This window comes from Lagenorhynchus albirostris, chromosome 10 (genome assembly GCF_949774975.1).
Source record: "Lagenorhynchus albirostris chromosome 10, mLagAlb1.1, whole genome shotgun sequence".
NCBI classification, from domain to species: Eukaryota; Metazoa; Chordata; class Mammalia; order Artiodactyla; family Delphinidae; genus Lagenorhynchus; species Lagenorhynchus albirostris.
In genome coordinates, this window is record NC_083104.1 from 36,048,129 (window position 1) to 36,065,441 (window position 17,313).

General features: G+C 54.6%; 2 protein-coding genes across 3 annotated transcripts in view; both read left to right on the top strand.

Annotated features, from left to right (window-relative positions):
* The window catches only part of STIMATE (STIM activating enhancer), a 55,830-nt gene extending 39,853 nt beyond the window's left edge, over positions 1-15,977 (top strand). Inside the window, exons 4-9 of one of the 2 annotated variants that reach the window (XR_009542769.1) lie at positions 1,743-1,864; positions 6,913-7,025; positions 8,065-8,142; positions 8,892-9,041; positions 10,865-12,237; positions 15,864-15,977. Coding sequence is in view for 1 of the 2 variants with exons in the window: in XM_060161638.1 (XP_060017621.1) it covers positions 1,743-1,864; positions 6,913-7,025; positions 8,065-8,142; positions 8,892-9,041; positions 10,865-10,981 (580 nt within the window). In the remaining variant the exon portion in view is untranslated. Of the gene's footprint in view, positions 1-1,742; positions 1,865-6,912; positions 7,026-8,064; positions 8,143-8,891; positions 9,042-10,864; positions 14,441-15,863 lie in introns of those variants that run through there. The other variant, XM_060161638.1, reaches the window with a different exon arrangement.
* A 107-nt stretch (positions 15,978-16,084) lies between these two features.
* MUSTN1 (musculoskeletal, embryonic nuclear protein 1) lies at positions 16,085-17,289 on the top strand. The gene is made up of 3 exons (XM_060161640.1): positions 16,085-16,238; positions 16,638-16,770; positions 16,978-17,289. The coding sequence occupies exons 1-3, from the start codon at positions 16,230-16,232 to the stop codon at positions 17,082-17,084; spliced, it is 249 nt and encodes an 82-aa protein (XP_060017623.1). The 5' UTR covers positions 16,085-16,229; the 3' UTR covers positions 17,085-17,289.
* The last annotated feature ends 24 nt before the right edge of the window (positions 17,290-17,313 follow it).

Consider the following 17,313-nt stretch of genomic DNA (forward strand, 5'->3'; position numbering starts at 1 on the left):
GGAAGCCAGTCAATTCAGGGAGAGGAGAAGTGTACAAACAGAGGAGGGTGAACAACTTCCTGTGGCTGCAGGGGTGCCCCGTGCTGGGGATGCTGCTCTGGGTGGCAGTTTGGCTTTTGTGACATCCGAGGGGCTATGATTCTAACAGCACATTTGTGTAGCACTTAATACGTGGCAGGCACTGTTCACGTATGTTGACTCGTTTGATCCTCATAACAGCCCTGCAATATAGATACTTGGATTATCCTCATTTACAGTTAGAGAACTGAGGCACAGAGAGATTTATATAACAACAATTGAGTTCACACAGCTCAAGAGTGACGGAGCGGGGATTTGATCCCAGCCAGTCTGGCTCCGGGACCCACAGGATACCCTGTTGGCTGCCAGTGTCACCTGTGTTGAGCATAGAGTCTAGAGCTTTCTGTCTTTATTCCTAAGGCCTGGCACACAGTAGACTCGAATCACTGTTTGGTGAGGGATGAATGAACTAATGCATGCATGTGTATCAGGTTCTCTTGATATTTTCAGGATGGGTCCCAGATGTCAGAACCACTTGAAACCAATGCAGTTTAAGCATCTGAGAGCAGCTTTAGCCTAGGGCCAGAGCTCAGCTGTGAACTTGGAGAAACTGCCTGGGAAGCAGTCGCTATGCCTTCTCTGGTCTGTGGTCTGAGAGTGACCCCTTGTGATTTTAAAGAGGAAGGGCAGGCAGGAAGAAAAGGCCGTCCCCTCCCTCTGGTCTTCTCGCCACTCCAGGGCACTGGCAGCCGCCCCCTTCCCCCCTCAGCACATGCTCCCTCAGGTTTCAGAGTGTTGTGCATGTCACTGAGGCCGCTGAGGCTGGGCCTTGGGGCTGGGGCCATGGGCCTGCATAAAATGTCTCAAGCCTGAGCAGCTCAGCAGTGCCGCAATTGGTCTGTGGTATCCAGAGCTTCCCTAGGGGGGTTTCCTAGCCATGTGGCATCTAGAGGGCTAGCACCTGACCCCGTGACTGCTTGTCTCCTGCTTTGTCTGGAGAGCTGCAGCCTGTGTTCAGGGCCCTCGAGGGAAGGCCAGTGAGCCAGGGGCCTTTCCTTGGTGAGGGAAGGAGTGTTGTCGGACAGATGAAAACAGACCCCACGAGAACGAGAGGTCAGGGTGGGCATGCTCTTCTGACCCTCCTCTCCTTCCTCTATCATCTTGTCTTTTCCATGGGGGGTTAAGCTCTCTCTTTAGAAATATTTACTTGTGCTTGCTTCCATGGCAGGCTCTGAAGCACAGGGATGAGCAGGGGCCACAGGGCCCTGCCCTCTTTGGTCTAGGAAACCCCGGGGGCCATTTCCTGAACTGCTCTGCTGCAGCAGCACGGTCTCGGGGCCTTGGGAGGGCTGGGCCTCCAGGGAGTGAACAGTTATGGCACAAATTATTTTTATCGATTGAGTTCTGTTTTGCTACCGGCCTCCTTGGCTGCTTCCAGGCACTCTGTCCCAGTCTTCGTTTGGCAGGAACACTTGAGGGCTTTTGAGTTTCTTGGTCGCTCCTCCATCCACTTTGAGCAGTGCACTGTCCCGGGGCGTGAGGCCTTCCTGGGCTCCCGGAGGTGAGCCCTGCAGCCTCTTGCACAGGCACACTGGAGGCTCCCACCTCCCAGAACAGGACCAAACAGTGCTGGGTCCCCAGCCTTGACCTTGGCCCTGGAAGCACGTGGGCCCAGCTCCCTGGGTGGTGTTTCCTGATGGTGCCACTGTGCCCTCTCCTCACAGGTACCTCATCAACTTCCTCCTGGACGCCACCGTGGGCATGCTGCTCATCTACATGGGCGTGCGCGCCGTCAGCGTCTTGGTGGAGTGGCAGCAGTGGGAGTCCCTGCGTTTTGGCGAATATGGTAACGTACCACGGACGCTAGACAGGGCTGTGGAGGGGGCTTCCTGGAGGGGGCTCTGCTCCTTGCCCCGTACAGCCCTCCAGGCCATTGGGTTCGGAGAAGGTCCAAGAGCTGGTGGCTGTGTCCTCTGTGTGGTGGGGAGGCTTGTTCTGGAGCCTGAGCTCCAACCTCCTGCCACATGCCCAAGGCAGGTGGGTGCCTGCTTCGCTGCCTAGGCTCCTAGGAGACAGGAGACACCCTAGAGGCAGGGAGGGGCACAGCCCTCACCTGCAGGGCTGTAAGGCCACCTCACTCTGCCACAGTTCCCACCAGGCTCATACCACCTGCCCACCTCACTAGAGAGATGGGAGGCGGCTCTCAGTTTGGGAGTTGCCCCTCTTTTTGCTGCATGTCTGTGCTTGTCCTGTCACTGGGCCATTCCACTACTGGGGTTCACAAGGTCAGGACTGGAGTGTCCATCCCCCCACCCTGGGGCCAAGTCACCTTGCTGACCGTGGGCTGCCCCCACCCCAGCATCCGGCATGTACGGTCACCAGGGACACCAGGTGAATCCTCAACTCACAGAGACACAGCTTGAAACAGGTGACCTGGGGATGCTGGCCCAGCTTTGACCCACTCCATCTTGCCATACCCCATGGGATATAGCCTGGGTAGGAAGCTGCCTTCATGCTGGCTCCGGGCACAAATGCAGTGCCTTTTACTTGGTACCCCCAGAGAAACAGCTCGATGTGCCCTCAGCGGGGCTGCTGGTGAGAGGGGCTTCTTTTGGCCTTGCCCCGCTCTGGGGATTTAGCTGTCTCCCACCTTCACAACAGGCCTTGCTGTCTGGAGCCAGGAGCTCCCGTTCATGGGAACAACATCAGTGGAGCCTTTGCCATGAGAGGGGCACGTGGGACAAGAAGGAGGGATTCTGTGATGGAACGACCGTGGGATTCTGGATCCCACTCTCCTTTCCTGGTCACACCTCCCGAAGAGCTCATGGCTCTGGGCCCAATGGCCGCTCACTCCTACATGGCTGAAGACTCACAAGGGACTGACATTTAAAAGGGGAGCCGGTTCGTGGAGCTGGCTGTGAGTGCCTTGGGTATTTCTAGAAATCTTAAGTAATTGTTTGTCTCCATTGACGGGAGATGAGCTCAGGGAAGGGCTTTTCTTAGCCTTGTTACTTGATGCCTGATGAGTCACTGACTTAAGATAGTGTCCGACACACAGCGTGCGCCCCTGTGTCTCCAGGGAGGGCTGCAGAGAAGCTCCAAGTCACTGACTCCTCAACTTGGAGGATGGAGATGGACCACAGCGCACATGGACCAAAGCAACATCATCCTCATTTATAGGATAGGCATCCACAGGGGTTGAGTGACACAGGAAGCTCACCCAGACAGTGCACAGCTTGGAGGGCCTCTTGGCTGCTACACTGAGATATGCAATCCTTCCACCATCTCCAAGAGCAGTGCTCATAGCTTCTTCTTTGCTGTTAAGATCCCTTCCGGAAGGCAGGGCTCTCGACTCAACTGTAGCTGAGCAGTGCTACGAGAGAGCCACTCATAGCCAGTCATGCCGCTCAGTGACCTGGGAGTGGAGGCCAAGTCTGGTCTTGATACGCTGGACATTATGGTACCACCTATTCCCAGTGTGTTTTGTTTGCATCCTTAAGAGAGATTGAAAGGAAGAAGGCAGTGGTTGTTCAAACCTCTTGTTTCCATGCCACCCTCCTCCACCCACTTAGCCTGCCTCAGCCCCTGCCCTTGCGTCATCCCACCCCTGCCTTTGGGAAGCCAGGGTGTTTCCACGTGAAGCTGCCCTTTATCGAGGACCGTCCGGGTCCTCCCTCCCCAGGCTGAGGAAGGATGGTGGATGTCAGTTACCTGGTTTCTATTTCTGTCAATTTCTATTATTTTTTCTTGCGGCTAAAACAAATTACCACAAAACTAGTGGCTTAAAACAACACAAATTTATTATCTTACTGTCTGTAGTTCAGAAGTCCGACATGGGTCTCATGGACTAAAACCAGGGTGTCAGCAGGACTGGTTCCTTCTGGCGTCTCTAAGGGGAGAATCGGTTTCCTTGCCTTTTCCACATTCTGGAGGCTACCTACATTCCTTGGCTGGTGGCCCCTTCCTCCATTTTCAGGGCCAGCAGATGCAGGTTGACTTCCTCTCATATCATATGGCTCTGACCTTCCCCCACCTCCTTCCACTCTAAAGTGCCCTTGTGATTACATTGGGCCCACCTGGATAGGCCAGGCTGCTCTCTCTTAGTCAGCTGATCAGCAGCCTTAATCCACTTGCAGCCTTGAGTCTCTGCCACAGTAGCTCCATAGTCACGGGTTCTGGGGATTAGGTTGTGGACATTATTCTACCTATTGCACCTGTTAACCGGCCCATCCACTTGAGGCAGTAGTTCCAGGTAGGCCACAGAGCTCTCTTCTCAGGTGAGAGAAGAAAAGGGGCTTGTTTTCTAGGTGTTTCCATGGTCCCTAGAAGAGAAGGTGAACTTGCTAACAAGAACATGGGCCGTGGGGAATAGACCACACAGCCCTGAGGGGTGAGACAGGGTCCAGGGAGTACGTGGTGTCTGCAGTCTGAAGACCAGGCTGCTCTTCCTTAGGCAGAAGCCCTGAAAACGAGGTCTCTGTCCTTTGGGCACCAGTGGTGTGTGGGCTTTGCTGCCCGCCGCTGTCCCTGTGCTCCCTCCAGAGGCCTCTCTACAGACGTGTTCCGTCCTTTTGGTCCCATCCATCCCTGTGATTTATCCTAAGGAAATAATCCAACAAAAACAAACGCCCACGTACCTCAGTGTGTCCAGTGTGGTAAAAAGCAGAGCACGCGAGAATGCCTGGCTTGTCTGTCCTTAAAAGACGAGGCTGTGGACAGACTCTCAAATGAAACAAACCAGAAAAACCAGCTCATGTGCGCTCACTCCAGCTGTGGCTACAAGGGCTGGATGCTTGGAGGAAACAGTGTGTGAGAGTGGGGTCACATGTGACTTTTTACTTTTTTTTCCACCATGTATTTATTTATGTTTGTTTATTTATTTATTTATTTTTGGCTGCCTTGGGTCTTCGTTGCTGTGCATGGGCTTTCTCTAGTTGCGGCGAGTGGGGGCTACTCTTCGTTGTGGTGCGCGGGCTTCTCATTGTGGAGGCTTCTCTTGTTGCGGAGCATGGGTTCTAGGCACGTGGGCTTCAGTAGTTGTGGCGCACAGGCTCAGTAGTTGTGGTACACGGGCTTAGTTGCTCCGTGGCTTGTGGGATCTTCCTGGACCAGGGCTCGAATCCGTGTCCCCTGCGTTGGCAGGCAGATTCTTAACCACTGTGCCACCAGGGAAGTCCTCACCGTGTTTTTAGACTTTCTTACTCAAGCATCTACATGAAAAACAGAGGCAGCTTGCCTCTTAAGTTCTGGCTCTGAAACTCAGAGCAGTGGAATTCAGGGCGCAGTGTAAGGCCCCCTGAGAAGGAAAAGCATCTTCTTTTTCTGTCGGCCACTTAAAACTTGGAGCAAATGAAGTGAGCATGCTCTGAGCAAGTATATTTTCTTTTGATATTAAATGTTAACTCGTTGTGTTGACTTTTAAACACACTAGTCCCAATTCAGACTAGATTGGGATTCAGTCCCAATCCTACCAAGTGCTTCTGTCTGACTGTCCCCCGTTTCACTTAACAGTTTTTAACAAGTATTTTCAGCTGCTGTTCTTGAGGACTTTCCTCAATAACATCAGGTAGTTTACCGAAAGGATTACAAAACTCCATTAAAAATCTAGTTAGGAGAGATTGCACTTCTGAAATGGCTTTTTGGCTCAAATGTGAAAGTAAATAGGACACCGCAGAAGAGGCAGTGACGTTTTTCTGCATGTTTTCTGTGCACTTCTCCAGAGGTTTTCCAGAAAAGGGAATGGCCTGGGGTTGTGTCCATTACGGCTGCTGGAAGGTGTCCACTGGGTTTCCACCACATACAGCTGGCAAGGCTGCGGGCCTCCGGCACCCATGCTGGACAGGGATTGCTGCAGAAACTGCAGAATCAAATGAGAAGCCGGATGTTCCTCTGGAGGCCAGATTCTCCTCACAGCCTGGATTGGGGCCTTTGTCTCCCCTGCAGCGTTACTCTCTAGCCCTCTCCGGGCCAATGTGGTCACACAGCTCCGGCAGGGCTTCCAGAGTGGCCCCTGGCGGCATCCCCCCACCCCCCCACTCTCCCCTGGGTCTCTCGCTCTGGAGGCGTTTGTGGCTCCCAGGGACTCACCCATCCCTTGGGTTCTGCCTGTCACTGAGGATGTAGGATGTTCCCTGGAGGGGTCCTCCACCCTTCATCAAGTCCCTTTTGAAACTTTCTGGAGGCACTGAGTGTCCCCCAGTACGGACTGTTGGATTCCTGGGATTCCTGTGCTGTTTCTCAAGCACAGTGACCAATGGGGTCACAGAGGGACCTTTGTCACAGCACCTCCTCACCTTGGCTCCTCTCTTTTCTTCCATGTCCCCAGCCCAAGGTGTTTTGGGGTGCCCCCCTAGACAGAATCTGAATTTCCCCAGAGTCAGGTTTCTGCTTTCGGGGCTGAGGGCAGCAGGAATGGCCGGGAGAGTGGGCCAGGGGTAGGAGGCAAACAGAGAGGTCATTTGCTGCCTTCATGATTCAAACCCTCAGCCCGCTCATGGACGGGGGAAAGGATGGGTAGCACTACAGCCACTGGAAAAATCAACAACGGATAATAATAGCAGTCTTGCTTAACACAGCCTCTGCTGCCAGTGGACAAAAAGAGCCAGCTTTTCTGAGCTCCAGCAATGGGCACTTACTAACTTTAGTGCTTTGTAATTATATCTTGGGCTGTCTTGGAAGAAAGGCCACTTTGGTGTCTCCAAATTAGGAATTCTCTGATTTTGTTTAAAACACCCACACTTGTTTGTTCGGCCGAGCTGATTCTTGGTGCTCTGGAGGGCTCATTCAGGAGCTCTGGGGTGGGGTGGGGTGTGAGGGCTCACAGGAGCTGTGGGCAGTGGGGGGGCGGGGCATTGGTGTCTGCGCCCCGCGTGACCAAGCCCGCTCTCCCTGCAGGAGACCCTCTGCAGTGCGGAGCCTGGGTTGGACAGTGTGCCCTTTACATCGTGATCATGATTTTTGAAAAATCTGTCGTCTTCATTGTCCTCCTCATACTTCAGTGGAAGAAGGTTTGCCTCCTGTTCCCTTCTTTACCAGCTCCTCGAGACGCTAAGCAGGACAGTACTCCCCGACCCCAGCCCTATTGGGAAACCAAATGGGTGGTGGTGGTTGTTTTTTTTAACTCCATGAATACACCTGGATTGGTTCTGATGGGGCAGCTCCTGGCTACCTATCAAGAGCAGTAACTTGTCAGTTTTTTAGTAGCATCCTTGCACTTCGGCCATACACGTCTGCTCTAGATTAAGCCTTGGAATATATAAAGCCCACGAAAATACAGTCCCCACCCTGGGCTTGCTTACGGTGGTCGGTTAACTGTAAGTGTTGTCAGTGGGTGTTCTCTCCGTTTGCAGGTGCTTCCTCATACACCTCTCTTGGCCAGTGGTTTAACCGAGCCTTTTGGTGCCACAGGCAGTGTGGCTGGTCGCAGGTTCCCATGGTTCCTAACCCTGCCCTCTGGCCCCAGGGCTGTGCAGTTAAGCTTCTACTGCCCACAGGAAACCAGCCAAAGAGACTCTGGGGACAAGTAACTCAGATCTTGGCCTGCTTTGGTTTTATTTGTGGCTGAGATTTATTTTTTTAAGAAAATAAACCAAGGCTTTTGGGAGCTGTTGCCCTTGAGGAGGCGGTTGGGGTGCAGGGTTCCTGCTAGAAAGTGGTCGGCACCTCATTGCTAGTAGCTGTGATGAGCGCCCACCAACCTCCTCCTCTCCTCACACTCTCCAACCCCACCCCGTGCCTGCTTCGTAAAGTGCTTCCCGCCCCACCCCTGTCCCCCATCCCCGCGTCGCTTCGCTTCTCAAGCACTAACCGCTCCCAGTGGTCTCCAAGGGCGTCAGTCCCTTGTTAGCTGTCAGGTCTGGGGGCTGTGCGGCCCTGGGTGTGAGGTGCTGGTCTCATCAGGGCTCTGGGGGGAGTGTCTAAGCTAAACCCCCTCGCAAGGCCTCGTGGGTGATTTCCAGTGCCGCATCAACCCCCCACTCCCCCACCCCTGCCCCAAACTTTCTCTGGGGTCTCCTCCACCCTCACTGAGTCTGCTTCTCTTTACAGGTGGCCCTGTTGAATCCCATTGAAAACCCAGACCTGAAGCTGGCCATCGTCATGCTGATCGTCCCCTTCTTTGTCAATGTCAGTGCCTTGTTGCATTTTTTACCCTGTTTGCCCCCTGCATTCCCGCGTCTGTCACAATTCTGAGTCTGATGGAGAAAACACCTTATAGCCCTCGGGTCCCTCCATGCAAGCATTTGCCACCTCCTATCCCCACCCCGGACCTGGAAATAGCAGGATTGCTTCCTCAACATGCACATCCCTGCTCCGGGGCCTCTGTGCAAAATGAAGGGTTCTGGGATCTTTGTCTTGCCCTCCCTGCTCTGTGTGTAACAGCAGCTTCTAGATTAAGATTAAGATCGTCAGGAATTCACCCCCGTCGTTTATTCCTGACCGCAGGGCTCCAAGAGGAACTCATGAGCACTCTGGCTAGAAATTAAGAAATAAGAAAAGAAAACGGTAAAGGAACCTGGGGATGACAGATGTGGCAGGTGTGCCGGCCAACTGCTCGGCCCAGGGGAGGAGCCCCCACTAGGAGTCCGGAGACCTTGGTTCAGGCCCCGCTCTGCCAACTGCTGCAGCACCTGGAGCAGGCTGTCCCCATCAGTCACCACCACAGAACCCCTTGGGGTGAAACAGAAGAAGGGACATAGAGATTGGGAATCTCTTCATAGACTGCTGAGAGAGAGAGCAGGGGGCCTGGACGTTTTCTTTTCCCTGGTTCTCGATGCTGTGATCTGGAGCAGGGGTGAGAAGGATGGGTGTGGGGCTGCTCAGCTTGGTTTCACAAATGGCTTATCCCGGAGTAACCTGCACTTTCCTTCCCCCAGGCTCTGATGTTTTGGGTAGTGGACAATTTCCTCATGAGAAAGGGAAGGACGAAAGCTAAACTAGAAGAAAGGGGAGCCAACCAGGACTCGAGGAACGGCAGCAAGGTCCGCTACCGAAGGGCCGCGTCCCACGAGGAGTCGGAGTCCGAGGTAGGGCCGAGCCCTCGTGCCGCTGACCCAGGAGGGGTCTGGTCTCGTGTTTGCATCTGTCCTTCTCTTGAGTGCTGAGTCACAGCGCCAGCCAGCGGGAGGGAGAGGAGGCTGACAGCTCCCATCCAGCCTGGACCCACTCCTGCTGTCCCGTGGGCCTTCCTAGGGCTGGGAGCTGGAGCATCTGTTGGGGGTGGCTCGCCTCCAGTAGCCCCTCTGTCAGTGGAGAAAGACAGGAAAGGGAGGAGCTGCCTTGTTCCAGGGAAGCCGTCACGGATGTGTGGGCCTGGTCGTCGACCTTTAAGCATCAAGGCGTTTGAATCCCTGCCTGTCCAAAGAGCAAGGGAAGTGTTGGCTAAGCCACCAGGAAACTTCTGTAGGAGTAGCCAGACCTCCCAGGGAGAACCTTACCTCCCCGAATTTTCAAGTTTCCTGAGTTCAAATATTTGGACTTCAGGGAGATTGGTGGTCATAAATAGGAGCGTGGAGGCGAGGTTGTGTGTCCTAGGCAGCCCACAGCACTCACTTTGCACCTGCACTGCGCTGTGGGATGGGGGCTACAGAAATGGCTGAGGCCTTCAGACTTTTGGACAAGGAAGATGACCGCCTGCACAGCCCATCGTAGCACTCTGCGATAAGTTCTGAGATTGAGGCGCTGACAAAGCCCTGTGAGGACTTGGAACAGTTGGTTTAGCTCTTGGGGGCGTCCTGGAGGGAGCTTTGAAAGCTGACTAGATGGAGGACAGAGGGGAAGCCCGTCTCTTCTCTAGGTGTCCCTAGAATTTGGCACAAGGCCTGTCGGGTTGTAACAGCGCAGTGAACATTAGGTGAATGACAAACAGTGTTTCAGGCAGAAGCAGCTGCTCCTGAGCGGTTGGGGTCATGTGGTTTGGCATTTGGGCACTAATGTGAAATTCACTGTGGCCAGAGTAGCATATATTCCGGAGGGTAGGACGGAATGACAAGAAGTAGGTACAGGCAGAGGATTGAGCTAGCTGGACAAGGTGCTTTGTGATCCAGGGTGAGGAATGGGAATGTGCTTGTGCAGCAGATAGGGAGCCAGAGCGTTTGATCAGGGGACCAAGACTGGAGGCAGGAAGCCCTGCAGGGAGGGGTGGTGAGACCGCCCTGCCGGGGAGCAGAATGAGCTCCCCTTGCATAGGTGCGCTTCGGGCCTCTCCATCCTGACCTGGGCTGTGCCAGTCCTTCCCTGGTGCTCTGAGGTCTGTGGAGCCAGGCAGGTGGGCAGTGAACGAGTGTCTGCCCTGGATGCCCTAGCTGCGTGGCTGCATCGTTCTGGGGGCTCAGAAGAGCGGAGGGCTTCTGTTTGTCTTTAGCAGTTTACCAGGTTGGCTCAGAGCAGACACTCTGAAATCTCCCTGCTTTATGTTGTGCCCCACAGGTGTTTTCCTTTCAGAACGGGGCTTTTCAGTCTGCTTTTGCTGTATTTGAACCAATTTCAAGGACCTAGGACTCCATGTGTGAAGACTGGGCTTTTTTGCCAGGATGACCGTAGGCTAAGTTTGCTCTGACGTGGGTTCGGTCACAGCCGGAGGCTGGATGGAGAAGCGGGAGCAGAGGGGAGGCGTATCGACTCAGCACTGGTATCAGTAGCCCGTGGATGTACGTGGTGTAAAAAAAAAAGTCTGGGGTGCGCCAGCTTGTCTCACTCTGTAAAGAGGGCCTCCCCGTCACCGTCTCCTAAAGAAACCCGACACTTGAGGCCTCCTAGACAGGCTGGCATTCTGTGCTGGGGTCCAGGGTGGGTAGGTGAAGAGGGCACTGCAGGCAGTGACTCAGGGCCACGCCTTTCCACCACTCAGATCCTGATCTCGGCCGATGACGAGATGGAGGAGTCCGATGTGGAGGAGGACCTCCGGAGACTGACCCCCCTGAAGTCCGCGAAGAAAAAGAAGCACCGCTTCGGGCTGCCTGTATGACGCATCCTCAAGCTGGGGTCGGGTCGGGGCCCGGCCAGCCGCCAGTTGGCCAAGGGTCACTCCGCTGCGTCTTCCCTCCCCTCCTCTCTCTGCCCCTCTTCTACCTCCACTCCTCCCACGGTCTCTGCCCACTCCTAGACTACTGTGACCCGAGGGAGGGAGGCCGCTGGCCCGGCGTGGCAGCTGGAGGTCCCCACTCAGTTGCACTACAAACACTGACCAAATATGCAAGCGAGGCATTTTGTTTGTGTGTTGTCGTCCCAAGCGGTGTTGTGAGGGACCCGGAAGCCCTGTCCTGCGTCTGGCCGGGTGGCCTCGAGGATGAGAACTCACGTGCACACAGACCGTGGGTGGAGCCTTTCGCCAAGGCTCGGGGGAATGTGAAGACGTAACACGTTTGGGGGCTAAAAGTTACACATTGACCAGGTTGGAACCGCAACGCTTTCTTACTCGAAATGGCTTTTGTAACTATTGATTTCTATAGCTGGTTTTATGAGCTGTCACAGTGTTAATGTTTTTTGAGTATATGTTTATTTCCTATGGGACTCATGGGCAAAACATAGATTTTTAAGTCTTCCGTATACTGTTAACTTTTATATTTTTAAGTTATATTTTCATACTATTGTATTTAAAAACTCTTTTTAATCCCCAAAGAAATGGGTTTGTTTGCCTTTCGTGGGTTGTGAACTGGTGGGTGGAAAAAGTCGGGAATTTTTTATTTGGAATATTGTTAGGTAATCTACGATCAGATGAGGTAAATGATTCCGGTAGGAAGGGAGGTGGGCCCTCATCTGAAATCAACAAACCCGGTGGTTCTGCAAAGGTCAGGCCTGAGCAGGAGGTGGCCAGTCCAAATGTGGATCCAGGGCCCTGTGAGGGTGGAATAGGAAGGGCTCTGCCCAGGGCCCACCAGCTCCTTGGCACTTCTGCCGGCAGGTTAGAGGTCTTACTGAAACATGCTGGAAAAAGAAGCGTAAGGAAGAGGATTTTGTGTCCAGAGAAATTGAGACTCTGAGGCCACTCCTGTTTGTTCCCTGCCTCTCTTCAGAGCCTCCAGATCTGAAGTTTAAAACACAGTCTTGGCCTCCCCGCCTCCCATGGTGCAGCCTTCAGAACCAGGCTCTGGACCCAGCTCTGGGAACTTCCTCTCAGGCTACGCCTTGCCTGTCAGCTTAGTGTTGTCGACTCATCTTCTAGAGAACGCCTGTCTGACCAAGTGATCCTGTTTTTCACATCCTCCAGAGCAGCGGGTGGAGGTGAGCGAGCTTGCTCTCTGCGTCCACAGGCAGGACGAGGTGTTTCAAAGCTTGTAGCCCCCACTCCCCAGCATGGGCCTAGGCCCCGTGTCTTTGGGAGTCTGCTGCGCAGCAGTGGAATGGGCAGACCCAGGCACTTGCCCTGCTGTGGGAGCAGCAGCCCAGTGTTTTGTCCCAGCCCAGAGGCAGTCATGGAAGTTTAGGAATAGAGAACCGCGTGGCTAAGGTGCGAGCTGGAAGTGAGATCAGTGCAGGGAGGCCACACCACCCAGAACCTTCTTTTTAGGTTCCTACCTAAAAACCTACATAAAAACGTGTCACTCAAACAGATTGTGTCTGAATTGTGGCATGTGAGCCACGCTGTTAAACCAGGCATCCTGGGCCTGTCCTCTGCCTCCCACGGTCTCACCTGTGTGGGTCATGGAGGGACAAGCCTTGCGGAGGCCTTCTCAGCCTGTCGTCCTGTAGGAGTCCAGAGGGCCAGAGGAGCTGGGACCTGAATTGCAGTGGGCGGCGACTCTGTTACGTTGGGCACCTGCAGCTGGAGAGGAGAGCAGGGTGAGATCGGAGCCCATCTCCACTCTCCCTTAGCTTTGCTCTCATTTTATGCTCCTCCCCCCTCCCACCCTCCGCTGTGTTAGTGGGGGGCTCCCCACTGGGAAGACCAGGACTGACATCGGTCCTGGTAGGTGGCAGGCATCGCTGACTTGCCTTACTCTGTCCTCCTGTTTTGTCTTGGTTTGAATAACCTTTGGCCACAGCTGTTTTCTGCACCTCCCTGAGCCCAGAATCTGAGCTTCACTTTCAGTCTTGAGCGCCTCATGTTTCCAAACCAGGGACGAGGGTGGGGAAGCCACAGGTGTGAAGGATGGAAACTGGGTTATACAGACCCCAGATGATCTGCTCATCTCAAGGCTCGTCCCAGCGCCTGCTGGGCAGTGGGTTTGGGGGACAAAGAGGTAGCGAGCGAGCAGTGGTTTCTCCCTGTATCCTGGTTTTGAAAGGGCGTTAGTCTCTGAGCGTCAGTTGTATAGCTGGCTAACTAGGACATGGACGTCTAACAGGGAGTCTGATCGTACAGGGCCTTGTCAGCGTGCGGGCCTAAACGGCGTGGCCTGATGTGTTTGGCCTTATCCCTAGGATAAGCTTCCTCACCACCTGCTCCAAGGTGCCTTATGAGGTGCAGCTCTTCACCTGCCACATGGCAAGCATCATTGTGCTTGAGAAACCACGGAACACCAACTGTGTATTGTGCGCCATCCGTCTGATTTGTCCAAATCTGGACCTCAGCCAAGCCACCCATAATGGAAACTTGTAAGTCAAGGCCATGAACAAGTTTCTTGTAACTGAGAGAAATAACCCGATGAGGTAGAACTGTCATATCCGAATGGAAGAGATCGTTCTTGCCCATTTTTCCTTTCACTGACAGTGGGTTGTTGACAATGGCAAGGAGGGATGTTGGTGAGATCCCAGGCAGTGGCTTCTTGGTCTGCTCAGCCCAAAGACCTGCCACGTGAAGGCCTGTCAATTAGCCTTCGGGCACACTGGTGGCCTCCTGCCTCAAGCTTTAACCTGTGCCTCTTCCTGACAACAAGGAGTCATGGGTTAGGTTGACCTGTCATGCCTTTAAAGGGGAAATATATAAAGGCTCAAATTCAGGTTATTTCTTCCCCTCTTCAGTGTGGGCCTGGAGGCTGTAGCCCAGAGTCCCCATCTGAAGGCTGCCCCAGGAGCCTGGAAGGAGCAGCAGCTGTCAGCAGCTCTCTCTGCCCTCCAGACTGCAATTCACTGGCCTTTTTGCAGCCAAGCAAATGCAGACGGCTCTGGGAACTTGCCGTCAGTCAGAGCAGCCACCTTGTAGGGGGCAGGGCTGGCCTTTAGAAGTTTCACACGTTTCCAACTAGGAGTGGAGAGCTCTGTGTTTTACCCTGTGAAACACTGGCAGCTCTGAAGGGCTTTGCTCTTGGGGAGGGACCTTGAGCTCCTGAGTGGGTGGGTGGGTTGGTTTAATTTGATTTCTCTTTTCATGAAGTTTATTAGAAGTCAGACCTACATAAGCAAACCATGACCGACTTCCACTGCCCTCCCAGCGCGGGTGGTTAAATCTGTGGTGTTACGATTCACAGAAACACATTTTTGAAATGAAAGGGAAGACGATGTACTTAACATTGTAAAGTGGTTTACAATAAAGTTTGACATCTTATTACAGTTTTTTAAAAAAAGAAACCATCACTTTTGTGGTTGTTGGTTGTGTGTTCTGTGAAGTTGAAACAGCTTAGTAGGGGTCAAGAAAATGTCCCCAGTGAGTTAGAAGGTTCTCCCCAGAAAATAGAGTGAGAATGAATCTGACATCTCCTTATGGCAGATGTGGAAGCCAAAACCTGCCAAGGGGAAAAAAACCAAACATACTCTTGCCATTTCCACTTCCCTGTTAATGCGAGTAAAAGCTACTCTGCCTGCCCCCCGCCCCCCGAGGAGCGAAGGGTGCCGGAGAGATGGAGTGTGAGGAGTGAACATCCCACATCCTTGTTCCTGAGGCCGCGGGGCTGGAAGGCAGGTGCCCCCTCTGGGCAGAGCTGGCTGTGGGGGCCAAGCTGAAGCGCTGGGAGCCAGCAGCAGTGCCCTCACAGGCCAGGCCTGCCCTCAGTGCCTCTTGGCCCCTGTTTGGAGCCCTGGGTCTGTGCCCGTCCAGAGGCATTCCTCATGTCAGCACTTGTCTCAGATGGAGCCTGGCAGGGCTCGCATTGGCCTCCTGGGGCCAGGACCAGGCAGGGGGTATCGGGGTGGGTTGAGGTCTGACAGCAGCAGAGCGGTGTTCCAGACAGCCAGACATCAGTGCCTGGCTGGGTTTTGTCTGCCCGGAGCCTTCAAGGATAAAAATACTCTCCATCACAAACTGACAAGGAGCTTGGGCATGTCTCATCCAATGGGGCAGACCCTGACCTCCTACCCACATCCACTCCTACCCTCACCTCAGGCCTGGAGTCCTTCCCTGTGCCCCGGGGGTCTTCCCTTCAAGGATGGGGTGTTAGGAACTAGCAGAGGAGAGCTAAGTGACCTTCAGGGAGCCTGTGCCTCTGTCCATGCCTTGAGTGGGCTTCACTCTTGCCCACCCTCTCACAACCTAAATGTCCTTGGGCCAGGTGCCCTTCGGTGATCTCGTCTCAGTCAGAGGCTCTGTGCTGTTTCCTGCCTTCTGCTCACCGGTTCCCTTACCACAAAGCATGGTTTCCTCCCGGCCCTTCCTGGGTGCTTTGCTCCCTCCTTCATCCTATTGCTAAACTTGCACTGGGAGCTGGACAGAGGGCAGGGGCGTCAGCAAAAATGCAGATGGAGCAGCTCCCAGGCTTCCCTTGGCAGCAGCTTCTGTACCTGTGAGCCAGGGGTAGCCCCCATGATCTGAGTCCACTGTGAGAGCCCAGTGAGCTGGGTGTGAGCACATGCTCCCCAGCGGCACATGCAGGAAGCCGTCCGCCCTGCTGCCATGTGGGTTTGGGAAGTCTCTTTCCTCTGGAATCCAGAGAAGGGGTAGGAGAGAGAGAAAAACAAGCTCAGAGCTGTCCACCCTGGCTCAGGGCCCTCTCTTTCCTCCGGGACACCCCCCACGCTGGGATGGACTATCGCAGATGGACAGCTCGGAGTGCCACACACACGTTACAGGACCTACGTTCATAAACGCGAGTCTCTGCCAGGCCCAGCACCTCCCACCTGCCAGAGGGCAGCTGTCCTCAAGGGTACGGGGTCTCCCCAGCTGTCTGCTTTCACCAGGACTGCAGCCCCCCAGGCAGCAGTGCTCAGCGAGCCCCCATCATCTCCAAGAATAAACTCTGAAGCCAGCGGCTGTGTGGATCTGAATCATCAGGGAGCTGTCAGAGGCGGGGGAGTGACTTCCCGGGACAGGCAAGCCAACTATATAAGCCCCAGAGGGCTGGGCGCCGCTCAGATCTCTTTCACAGCCACTGCCTTCCAGGGAGCAGTTCCCCATACCCACCATGTCCCAGGTAGGAGGGCCCAGCACAGGCCCTGCTCGTGCCAGGGGGTGGGGGTGGAGGGTGGACGCTGTCATCTTTAGCAGCTGTGTCTTGAGCTGAGCTCTGGGCATAAACACAGGAGGCTCTGCCTCCCCTGGAAGACCGGGGCTCAGGGAAGACAGGCACACAGATGGTGTGAGGCTACAACAGCCATAGCCCCAGAGCTCCCAGTTTGTGGGAAGAGGGCAGAGACTCAGGGTATGGGGCTGTGAAGTATAGTCAGAAAGGCTTCCTGGAAGAGGAGTGAGGCCTTGAATTGGCTTGAGTTAAGTAAGCAGGGAAGAGGGGTCTCGGCCAAGGCACAGTGCTGGGAAAGGGCTCTCAGCCTCGAGGCCTCGGGTTGTAAGATGAGGCTCTGGGCTTTCCAAGGCTGACACTCAGGAAGCCCCCATCAAGAAGAAGCGCCCCCCTGTGAAGGAGGAGGACCTGAAGGGGGCCCGAGGGAAGCTGACCAAGAACCAGGAGATCAAGTCCAAGACCTACCAGGTCATGCAGGAGTGTGGTGAGTGTTCTTGGGACAATGGGCTCCAAGGGCGCAGATGTGTGTCAATAGGAGGGAGGATGGGGTTGGGGGGGAGGTCCCATGAGTCCTTTTTCTAAGAGTTCAGAGCTTGTGAGCTCAGCAGGGTGCTCCCCGCAAAAGGGGCCTTTCCTCCCTAGGAAGCCAGGCCTTGCCCCTGACTACACCTCCTCCCCATCCTCCCCACAGAGCAAGCTGGTTCTGCCGCCCCATCGGTGTTCAGCCTCGCCCGGACTGGCACCGAGACTGTTTTTGAGAAGCCCAAAGCCGGACCCGCCAAGAGTGTCTTTGGCTGAGAAGTGCGCACCACGCCCCTCACCGTCAGCAACACCTAGACACAGGAGCCTTTCCCAAGAACTCTTTTTTTATGCCAGAGCATAGCTTCTCACCCGCGGCCTCTGGGATTGGCACCCTCCCCAAGAGCCCTGGCCCCTGAGCCCAGGGACTCTGCACCAGCACCTGGGCAACACCAATAAAGAGGATGCCCAAGTGGCCCCAGCATTTGGAGGGTGTTGGTTGGTCACT

Coding starts and splice junctions, on each gene's coding strand:
- MUSTN1 (XM_060161640.1), top strand. Junction 16,771..16,977: donor CCAGGTCATGCAGGAGTGTG/GTGAGTGTTCTT, acceptor TCCTCCCCACAG/AGCAAGCTGGTTCTGCCGCC.